Source organism: Mastacembelus armatus, chromosome 3 (assembly GCF_900324485.2).
Source record: "Mastacembelus armatus chromosome 3, fMasArm1.2, whole genome shotgun sequence".
In the NCBI taxonomy this organism is placed as follows: Eukaryota; Metazoa; Chordata; class Actinopteri; order Synbranchiformes; family Mastacembelidae; genus Mastacembelus; species Mastacembelus armatus.
In genome coordinates, this window is record NC_046635.1 from 10,508,792 (window position 1) to 10,521,097 (window position 12,306).

Sequence of the window (12,306 nt, forward strand, 5' to 3'; positions counted from 1 at the left end):
TAACCCTAACCAGGAAGTTTTATTTCCTAAACCTAACCAACATGTTTCAGTGCCTAAATATAACCGAGTAGTTGTCGTGCTTAAAACTAAGGATGTAACTTATGTAATGACGACATTGAAAAGCTATGGGATAAATGCGACCTACTGAACCTACCAGTAGGTGCAGTAGATTCCAATAGGTGAGTAGGGACCTACTGGCCTATATAAATAGTACTGACATACACTGAAAACGCCTATTCAATAGTAAGACAACAGTCAAAATGGGCGAGTTTCAGTGGTCAACTTTTATTCTACTTATTACAACAGTTTTTTACTAAACAGGACACATTTTCAGAGGTCATAATGAATGATAAACACCAAAACATTGGACATTTTAGTTGATAAGCTGACAAATAAGTTGATTTTTAATGTTTTTATTTCTTTTTACTTATTGCTCTTTTTAAGGCAATCACATGCTTCAATTTTTTTCATGGGATGCCAGCTTGTTTGGATTAACAGTGCATATCATATCATCACAACATAAAATTATATATATGTGACAGGAATTAACCATTTGAGATGCAGACATATTACGTGGTGTTCCCAGCTTGATGCCTATAGCACTCCAGTTATACAGGGTAGTACTCTAGAGGATCAAGTGGGGAAAAGAAATTGCTTTCACACAATGAAACTGCCACTTTGCAGCACAAAAATTGGCCACATAACTCAAACTCAAACTGTAATTCAGATTGTGTCAAAACAGTGAAAAAATTAATTTACTCAAGCATAGGATACTATATCAACTGATAGCATCTAGTGTAGGGTGCTAGTCTATTAAGATGACAATGACTGAGCACCATTCTACGTGTAATCTTACCCATCAGGCCTGAGGTCCGGTATTGGCCTGTCTAAAGAGAGACGGTCACTGAGGTAGCCGTTATAACCATAGTACTGGAACATCTTCAGTGCCACCCGCCGGTTGTCTGGGCTGAGCTCCTGACCCCAGTGAGCAAACAGCGAAGAGTCAGAGAATGATGTGTCTGCCTGACCGTCCTCTCCCTTCCCTGGAGTCTCTAGGAGGTACAAGAAGACAAATAGCATGAATACTTGTCTGGGCCAAAGCTTCTCAATGTACAAATGAGGTTCAGTGGTAAATGACATTTAAGGAATGTGGGAAAATGATAGAATAATATTATCACTAGCATAAACACTATTTCCCTTGTGTTATAATGTTTGGCTGCAATGGACTAGCCTGAGTGTACCCTTGCTTTTCGCCCAAAGAGAGCTGGGATAGGCTCCAGCAGATCCTTGTCATAGATGGATCGATGGATGGATGGATGGATGGATGTAATGTTTGTTAGCAAATGAAGAGAGGCCTGTTACTGAAACAGACTGACTGTCCTTCAACCAAAACACCAGGAGTTCACACACATGATAAGAAGCTTTAGTGTCCTTAAACAAAAGATCCAATTCCTAGCAACTGCTGGGCTGATCTGTAGCTGACTTTGCTCTTTGACCTACACAGAGAGGAGGGAGGAAAACTAATTTCCCAAAAGGTATTGCTGGAGTCAGACGTGCATGCTTCCCTAAATAATTAATCAAGTGGTAATGTGTGATCATTTCTGCTGTAAGTGAGGCTTTCTCTGTTTGCCTTCTTACATGACATAAGATCGTAGAAGGACTTGCTTTACATTTAAAGGGCCGGAAACCATAATGTCTGTAGCCCTGACTCACTTTATAGCCGAGCAGCAGTGACAGCACCAAGAGACATTTAGTAAACACACGCTTAGTGTGACAAACAGTATATTACTTTTTGTAGACCTTGATGATAGACTGAGTTAATGTCCAGACTCCATAAAAAACAGGTGGCATCTGTTAAAAATTCTGTACTGCATCCAAGGGGTTTTAATGCACTTCAGAGGCAAACTTCTGAGTGTGCTTAACAGTCAGGGAGCTTCACCCAAAGGATTGTGGTTTAAATGCCAAAAATACAGTAGATAAAGCAGATAAAAATAAAAATGAGGTGGCATCTTCTTGAAGAGTTTACAATAAAAGTTCCCCAACTGTGCTTGCATGATAACTGGGTCTAGCACTGAAATCTAACTGTAGCACCATTTTTTTTTTGCATAAATAAAAAACATTAATAGTCCAAAAGCTTTGCTGGATTTTTCATTTAATACAGCAATTTCAGTCCTAGTACCGGTTGGGACATTATGCAAGGATTCAATAATGTGCCAAAGTCAGATCCGAATATTGCAGAGCTTTAGTGTTATTGAACATCACCATGATATTTATGATGTGTGAAAACATGTGGGTGCAGGTGAAAGGATGGTGATAACCCAGAGAAGTTAAGAAAAGTCTTGTAGTGTGCACTGAGATTTGTAACAGACTGCAAGCTGTATGATGATTTGGCTCAGAAAAGAAATAACATATAGAAAGAGGTTTAATTTATACAACCTACACTTCTGTGACCACTGAGAAATGACCAGTGAAAAATGGTTAGAAAATAATAACAACCATCTGCCTGAAAAGGATTGACTAAATCTAAATTCCATGTCATGGATAATAATGGCTTATTGTTAATTAAAATGTCCAAATCAGCAGGAAATGAAAACTGGTTCTGGTATCATCTGTTAATAATTTCATTAAAAGTAAGGGCATCAGTCCCCTGGAGCACATTGACACTCTATAACAATAAAAAAAGAGACCAATTCATTATAAAGCTTTACTACTTCAGGTGCTGCTGACAGACTTAGGTTTATCAGAAATAAGTCACCATCTAGCAGACATTATAAACTGTTTTGTTTTCTTATTCAGAGGAAATGAAAAGCTAGCCATTAGAGTGATAAGACTTATTTCTTCAATCTCTTCTTTTAATATTATTTGTCACCTATGAGTGTTCTCTGGTGAAGCTGTTTTAAATTAATATGTCTTTTAAGGCAGAATCATAGTAGCATAAAGATGAATGAACACATTAGGCAAATAAATAAAGACTAATATCTTTTTGTCAAACATAAAATGAAATAGTGACAAATTAGCATGAACTCAGAAGTCTTGAATACCCACAGAATTACTGTGAGGAGAGGATGACAAAAGCTTTGTGCCTTTGGTGAAACCTTATGCACAGGATAAGGTTAAACCTGTGTGTGCGTGTGCGTGTGTGTCTGTCTGTGTGTGTTAATGTGTCTGTGTGTGTGGGTCTGTTTTAAGCAGATTGGGAAAGGTTAATATTCATGAGCACACTGTTTTAAAATACAAGTGATAAACAGTGTCAGCCAAGTATGGACTAAGACAACAGTATGAAGACAGGTGTGAAGGGATTACACTGTGAACCAAAACAAAAGAACTGCATTTCAAACAGCAGGAGCTTCCATTACATTTCTCAGGAAGTGAACAAAAGTGGTTAAAGACTTTGCATCCTGTTAAATTAAACCATATCAAATATGTAAATATATAAAATTCAATAATGAATCTGACATTTATACAGGGCCCAAAAAATGCTATACACTTGATGATGACTTCATTAAATATTTCTGAGTAGTAAATACTCTTATTATTAAAACCCCAGTGTATAACTACTACATGTTCAACACCAAAGAGCAAACAGAAAGTTGGGAGTTAACTGGAGCATTTAGCAGCTAAGTTGCCAGGTGGAGATCAAAAACAGAACAGAGAGTAAATATTGGACTTTGCCATTCACCAGGATCTCAAAAAACACAACTCCAAATGAATGATAATGTGACTAATGGATGTGTGAATAAAATACAGGTAAAACATCGAGCCCAGTTTGACCCAAAGGTAACATAATTAATCTACCAGCACATCCAATTTCTACATTACATTGAAAGCAATTGCTAGTGGTAATTAATGAAGCTAATCAGGAAATACTCATGTATCTAAAGTCTCTTCTATAGTACCAATGTGGTACAGTACTGCAAACAGTTATCCACCTTAAACTCTGCACAACGACATATCTGGGCACCTGGAACGTTATGAGCCTGAGGCAGAATAACTTCAACTTCTCACATTCAACATGCAGCTGTTAAAAGTTTCACCGCTGTGAAGCAGAGGGAAAGTGTCTCAGCACTTGATACGACAACACTGTGATTAAACCACGGACAGGATAAAAGTTCTGAAAGTCTTTCAGTTCTGCCACGCATGCTTGAACGCTCATTCATCTGACTACTCATGGTGGTGATTAATTAAGCCGACAGTGGCAAATCCCTAAAGCAGCAGTTAGGGCAGGTTAGTGTCGCTTGGACAGGGTACAGGCAAGCTGTGACAATTTAGTCTGCTTAGCATGTTGTTTCAGTGGTGCGCAGTTGATGTCTGACATCTACAACTTTATTTTTAATGGTTCAAATAAATCACATAAAAAATTGTGTTTCACAGTATGTCACATGACTTGTTTTTCACCAGGCACGTCACGTGGACATACTGTAACCTTGCTGCTTGGAGAATGGTTTTCTCTTGAGTAAACATTCAGTCAGCTAAACCCGGTGCTAACATAAGTAAAGCACTGCCAAACACCTGCGGCAAAAACTGGTGTATGTGTGTGTGTGTGTGTGTGTGTGTGTCTGTGTGTAGACAGGTGAAGTATTCCCTAAGCTTCCCAGCAGCACTCCAGGCGTGTGCGGAGTGCAGCAGTAAGTGTGCTTCCGTTGCGTGCACAGCAAGACAACTGAGTTATAGCTGTCTGCTCCCACAGTCACAGAGGACAGAGACAGAAGAAGAGATATGTGCATAAACATAACAAAAACAAAAATTCGGTGAAGAACAAGCTCAATACACTTAAGAGAGAAGTCACTGAAAAGGAACAGTAAACCTCCAGGTCCTACATGAACTTCCTTTTTAGAGGCAGAGCAGCTGGTAAATTATTAAATTGGATAGTTCACAATGATGAAATTGCCCTACAATGAACAACATTTTTTTTTTTTTAATCAAATTAAATAATAGTTAGGCTATTCATCCCATCCTCTCTATGGAGAGGAAAATGTTTTGAATTACAACCACAAATCATTTTCAGTTTTGACACCTCAGAGATAACTCTCCTCCATGCAACGTCAACTCACAGACGTAGATAAAACTGTTGTTCTGAATTTCTTATCTGCCCCTCTGAACTTTAAGCTCTGTTTTGGGAGGGAATTTGGCAGCTTATTTAGTGAAAATCAATAAAAGTGGAGAATCCTGGACAAGAAAGCTTTTTTTGTAAACCGGATGATGCTGCCGGAACATTCATGTTAACCCTAAACACATACCCACATAGATTTAAGGTACAGTATGTGTTTATTTATTTATTCATTTGATTCAGCCGAGAGCACAATTTCTATTTCTGTGCTGTTTTTAACAAGTTCCTGGTGTTTTGTGTCACTCTCACATATTTTTTTTACATATTCACTCTTACATATATCAGTGTGCTGATTTTAAGGTTGGTAGCAGGTAATAACAGGTATTGTCGTTCTTACCACTGACCTGATGGTGCAGGGTTGGGAGAGCAGCACTTTGATATTGGAGGGTTTTGACGACAGCTACTCTGAAAATGAAGGCATGTCTGAAAACAGATGATGATGAAGATTACATTTTTTCATGCCTAGTGATCAGGCAGATCATTTTAAGGCAGAACTCGATCGCAAGTATAGACAATTCTCGCTGAGAGGACATAAATGTGACAGTAAAAAGACAATCTGTGTGCAGTGCAGAGCCACAATATGATGATCATGTGTTTTGCTTTACTTTAGCTGATGAATTCGCATCTGGCAAGTGCCTGTCACTGCCCAGGACCAACTCTAAGGTTAAGATGGTTGTAGATTAACAAGAATTTCCTATTCGCTGTGTTTTTTTCTACATTTTTCTTGCTTTTGTTCATTTATAAGTCGATAGATTTTTTTGTTATGTTTAATGTAAATGAGTGATAATGTTTAAATTTGGAAGTAAAATTAAGCCCAGCACCCATAAAAATTAATTCAAGAGTTCATTTTCTGCAATTGATCTGCCAGTTTTTCACATCATACTTTAATGTGTGCTTGAGGGTAATGTCTGCCTGGTGTAGCAGGTGAATTAACCAAGTTTTCTTTTTAAACTTTCAAACAAGACTATTAATTATAGAGGACTGCAAGCTGAAGAATCTTCATTTTTATACCAAACAATTCCACATAGAAAACATTTGGGTTTTGAGATTTATTGATTTTATAGCAAAACTTATAGAAAATTGAATATGAGTTGATGTTAAGGACTAACTGATGTCACATACAGCGATTCCTTGTTGTATTTTTTAAAAAAATATTGGGAATAGTTTTTTTTTTTTATTTTTATTTTTAAAAGGACACTGACACACCTTTTCCAGGCAGTGTCTGTATTTGATTGACAGCAGCTGGGAGGCTGCTACAGAGCTGGTGTTCACTGTGGGGACTGTTAGTGGAACTGAAGAGTAAGGAAAACATCAACATCTGACCAGGCCATTGGCAGGAATGTTTCCATGCTGTTTAATGTGCTGGAGCTAAGCAGCTAATTAGCTACCTAGCTTCCACACTGACGTTAGCAGTGCATTTTTCCCGGGTGAATGTGTGTTTGGCTGCTCAGTCTTAAGTACTGCTTTGGGAAACATGGAGAGCTTACAACTTCTAGGATTGATCATTATCTGGGGTTCAGTTTCAGTAGCCTATGTGTAATGTAACATAATGCACTGTGTAAACATATATATATATATATATTACACTGTATTAAAAAAATGAACTAGTTACATTGAGAGACAGTAAGTTTTGACATTTGCAGTATAAATTATGTGAAAACAACAATCTAAATAATGGCAAATATATGTTTTTGACAGATTGTTATTGTAAATGCATACTTCTGTAATTTATTTTCTGTTACATAACTGATGGGTCTTTAAAAAGACCTGAGGTATTTTAGGATGTTTAACAAAAACCAAAAGGGTTCATCAAACGTAAACAGCTTTTGAACAGCCTCACTGGGTTGTATATTATTGTGTTACTATGTGTTACTGAGTTAATCAAGCTAAATCGACTATGCAATTTATATGCGTCATGTGTGTTACACTACAAACAAAAACTGACAAGTGAATATTGTTTAAATCAGATGAGAACCCCTGTTTGATCAAGACAACAAATAATTTAAAAAAGACGTTAGTAGCTGTTTGTCTGTTCTACCGAGTCCTTCGACTGTAAATAACCTCTAATTAAAGCAGACAGTTTGTAATTCATCCTACCTCATTGTGTCATTTTACATACAACATAATGAGAGCTGAGTGTGAAGCCAAAACATCAAACGCTGTAGTGCAGTGAAAATATTCATTGTATATTCATTTTGACACCAACTGAGAGGGAGGAGAAGACCTTGACGAACGCTTCAGTCTGTTAAAAAAAAAAAAAACACAAGCCTCATCATCTACATGAAAACTTCAGGACACACTGGTGTTTCTACAACTAGCTATCAAAGAAGCTGTCAGCAAAACAGGATCAAGTGTTTTAAAAACTTTCCACGTTCAAGGCAGTTTTGACAATAGCGCAGAAAATCCCCTGCATGCTGCTGCAACAGTCAAATCTACCAATTTTCCAAATGCATTTCGTGCAGAGCAGCCCCAAACTACACGGCTTCACAGCTATTAACCTTCAGGCTTCCTTTCATGTCTTGTCTTTTTACAGAAGATATCTTTTCTTACTTGATTAATATTGTAATTACAACATTAATAGTAATTTTAGGTGTTCCATTAAAATTAGATCCTCTGATAATGCAGATGTTTTAATTTCAGACCAGGTAGATTGCTCAGGTTTAGTCCTCTGCCACTGCAGGGTGCAGCAAAGATCACACTGGGTGATAATTCAATACTCGTGACGAAAACATTCAGTGTGATTGTTTTTCATAATCCTGTTGTCCAAACGGTTGATTCTGGGCAAACTATAATTATAAACAGTTTCAGCCTATTTTTTCATCTTGTTCTGCTTCTAACACCAACAGCACCTCACAGTTACACAGCCTCATACTACCCAGTTGCATTCTACTCAGAGTGCCTGTGTAAGAGTAGATGCATTTTGTAAGCGTCTGATGCCCTTCAATTCTCGTTTATTTGATATGAGCAGGTGAAGGGAGAGGTCTAATTATATTTTGGTCCAGGAATACTGTTAAGATAAAACTGCTTTATCTTACAGCGACATACATGTAGAGAAGGTTAGTCATGCTTTCATTACTTTATGACTGAACTTGTTTTGCTCCTGTCTTTACCCTTTGTGCTGCAGGCAACAGAACATATTGCTGGTAATAAAAGCAGAATAACAGAATCTTATTATTCTTGCTTTGTCTTTGCACTGGCTGGCTTTAAGGTTTGGAATCAATTTAAAGATTTCATTGATCATAGCATCACCTGGTTTCAAACAATACCTCAGTTTCCTTTAGACACAGACCGTGAGAGTCTTAGATCTTTGAAAACAACCTCCTGGCAGGTCTGTGGTCTTAAGGCTGAGTGGGATCTGAACCTTTAGTGCAAACTATTCTTCATACACAGAGATCAATATAACTGCTTTTTGTTTTTGCACAGAGGAACAGGCTGCCCAGCAGTTAGTCATATTCCATCATCCCACAGTTATGAAATCAGCAGGACTACACAGGTTTTAGTAATTACTGCAATTAATTGACCCGCAATTTGTGCTTTAAATGACAGATTATGAATACAGCAGTATTCATTACAAGCAACATAACTGGTTTTATTATAGGAATTTTCTGCAGGTGGAAAGGTTTTTGTTAACTGCATCAGTACTTGTTGTTTTGATTATTATTGCTGAATGAAACAAAAGCCATGAATATAATTCCATGCTGTTAAACCTGCAATCTGTAAAGCATTTGGCAAAAAGCAGACAATGAAACAGGGTATCAATGATAATACCACATATTCTGATTTAATAAGACATTGGTGGAGTGTACTATGGAGCAAGGTAAGTAGGTTAGTGAGGTGCCAAATGGTTTCCAAGGACACAAAAGCGGCTAGATCACCATGGTGATTTATGCTGCAAATTTAACCTGGTTGGGAGCAGGTTAAATTGTGAGTTCCTGCTAAAATCAGGATAAACAGTCAATTTAAGGTGAAACTCGCCCATTAAACTTATCACATCTGACCACCATGGCATCACAATTTGCAAAAAATCTAGCAAGACTTTGGCCTTTGAATTCTACAAGCTTCTCTGTGATGAGTCTTTCAAGACAATAGTGCTCCATTGCACAAAATCTGTATCAACACTACAGATTATTGGCTGAAGGAATACATTATCTTTCCAGGCTACTAAAGCCATATGTATGTAGTTCCAGCTAATTATGCACTCACAGTAGTGTAAATTTTGCATAGTGCTGTTTTAAAAGCTAAAGAGCCTAATGTTTCTCTCAGGAGTTGGTGGAGAACAAAAACAGAGCAAAAACAAGAGTGCACATTGGATGGATGCTGTATTCAAACAGAGATATGCCCTGCTTAAAGGAAAAACAGGGTTCTGTTTCATGTACTACTTGTGTGATATACTGTAAAGTCCAGTTGGAGGAACAGATTTAAACAGATTTAGCTTTTAAAATGCCAAAATACAGCACAGAGGTTTATGATACTCAAAGACAGCACTGTACAACTGGGGGCAGTTTTCACATGGATAACTGTTTTGTCTTTGGTTATGATGATCTCAAGGTCCTTGTTACAAAGTAATCAACCAGGTATGCACGCTTCCATGTTTATAATTAAACAACACAGCACCTTGCTGGAAGACATCACAGTGCATCGTAGAAAAAGCTGAGCCTGATTCTTCTGTACTGTGTGATTTAGCTTTTTTCTTTTGATACTGGCCACTGCACCACCCCTATTGAATTAGAATGGCTTCTTTTTTTCACACAGAATGAATCAACTAAATAAACTATTAGCCATCATATCATACAACTTTATAAGATAACATGTCAGCGATCTGGTCTGATGATTGGTCTCATGGTGCATTGCACTCTTCACTTCCTGAGCCCTACCAATCTACCTATGCACACATTCAAAAGTGTATTAGGGAAAAGATACTTGTGTTTGCAGAGCACAGCAGCTGTTACACACTGGCAGTGACCATCTGTGCATGTGTAGCACAAATACAGTTTATATTATAGTATTACTCCTCTATCAGTTGAATTCCTCTCTTTCCTGACAGTAAGAAAAGCTAATAATCAATTGGTCTTTTTACTGGGCAGGAATCTGAGTGTATAGCTGTTTCTGGAAGAGAAGGAAATTTTCTCATTAGGATGCATCAGTAACTGGCACATCACGCTGACATTTTCCTCTTGAAAGAAGAGAAGGGTGTGTTGCTTTGTCTTACTGTTTGCATATTCCCAAGATGGGATATGCAGTGGCAGAATTTAGGAGGAGGGTCATGTTTACTTGCAGTGGCCTTTGTCATCTCTACCCCTTTTGTTCATTTCTCCTCATTAAAGCACTGAAATCACTTGTGCCCTTCAGGAGGGTACAAAGGCTTTCTTTGTGCTTTTTCATCCTTTAGAAGAAGGATTGTCCTCTTGAAATTCAATGTCATTAACATCAACAATTTCTGAGCAACTATCTGCAATATTGTTATTTTTTTTTGAAAAACAGCAGATTTTTGACTGTTCAGACTGTTTTAGTATAATTTCATATTAAGCTTAGCACATTTCTCATTCCCAACCTGAATAGCTGGGTTTGTTATTTTATTAAATTCAGTCATCTGAGATGCTTTTTTTACTCTAACCCCCAATCAGATCCGATGTCCTCAGCACTGAGCCTGTGAAAAAAAATGTTTCTTTACAGTATCTTTTGACTTTTTATCTTCAAAGCTATATCTGTGCTGTGTTTTTAACATCATTTTTCCTTTGCAGTGAGTTGTTTTCTTTAGAAACCGGTGTCTGGGCTGTACAATATAAAAAAATATTTCGGAGTGTCTGTCTGAGAGCAGAAATATAAACTGTTGTGGCACAGGACATGTAAAAGTACAGGGTGAGATGTTTTAAAATATAACCCCTGGAATTTTCAAAATATATTTTTTCTATAATTCTATCAAACCAAACAAAATCATAAGGCAGCTACTATATACATCATGAAAAGTAAGAAACAGATTAAAGAGAAACTAATAAAGTCCACATCGTAACAACTGTATCTACCAAAATCCACAGACTACCTGATGAGACATTTCACTCAAAACCAAAAAATGTGAACCTTGTGATCGCCAAAGTAATTTAGATAGGGCCTACATTGCCTGGGAACCATGAAAATCTATACAACATTTTGATGCAGCAGTGATTGTCTAGGACAAAAAAAAAAAAAACAGCTCTTTTGGGCCTTGATGACTGAGAACAACAATGATGCACGCCTGATGGATATGCCTATGTCTGTATAACCATGCACTGCTGATTTGTTGGTAAAGAAACAGGAGGAAACAGCTCGATAATTACAACATGAATACAACATGAACTACAAGGTCTACGGATGCAAGAAACTGCACTGTGCACTTAGGGCACAGAGGACAAAGTGGTTTTACAGTGACTACAATGTAGTCATTATTTTAATAACTGTAAAATACTTTAAGAATTGTTTGTAGTCCAAAAATAGAAAAATAATAAATAAGAGGTTTTGCTACTACAACTGTAACAATCCATCTATATATATATATATATACAGTGGGTACGGAAAGTATTCAGACCCCTTTAAATTTTTCACTCTTTGTGTCATTGCAGCCATTTGCCAAAATCAAAAAAGTTCATTTTATTTCTCATTAATGTACACTCAGCACCCCATCTTGACAGAAAAAAACAGAAATGTAGAAATATTTGCAAATTTATTAAAAAAGAAAAACTGAAATATCACATGGTCATAAGTATTCAGACCCTGTGCTCAGTATTGAGTTGAAGCACCCTTTTGAGCTAGTACAGCCATGAGTCTTCTTGGGAATGATGCAACAAGTTTTTCACACCTGGATTTGGGGATCCTCTGCCATTCTTCCTTGCAGATCCTCTCCAGTTCTGTCAGGTTGGATGGTGAACGTTGGTGGACAGCCATTTTCAGGTCTCTCCAGAGATGCTCAATTGGGTTTAGGTCAGGGCTCTGGCTGGGCCAGTCAAGAACGGTCACAGAGTTGTTCCGAAGCCACTCCACTCCTAAAGCTGTGTGCTTAGGGTCATTGTCCTGTTGAAAGGTGAACCTTCGGCCCAGTCTGAGGTCCTCAGCACTCTGGAAGAGGTTTTCTTCCAGGATATCTCTGTACTTGGCCGCATTCATCTTTCCTTCAATTGCAACCAGTCGTCCTGTCCCTGCAGCTGAAAAACACCCCCACAACATGA

At 37.6% G+C, this 12,306-nt stretch overlaps 1 protein-coding gene across 2 annotated transcripts in view; it reads right to left on the reverse strand.

Annotated features, from left to right (window-relative positions):
• Positions 1–12,306, reverse strand: part of galnt18b (UDP-N-acetyl-alpha-D-galactosamine:polypeptide N-acetylgalactosaminyltransferase 18b) — a 75,169-nt gene that overhangs the window by 40,909 nt on the left and 21,954 nt on the right. For both annotated transcript variants that reach the window (XM_026320540.1, XM_026320539.1), the window contains exon 2: positions 857–1,052. In XM_026320540.1, coding sequence (XP_026176325.1) covers positions 857–1,052 — 196 coding nt within the window. The remainder of the gene's footprint in view (positions 1–856; positions 1,053–12,306) is intronic.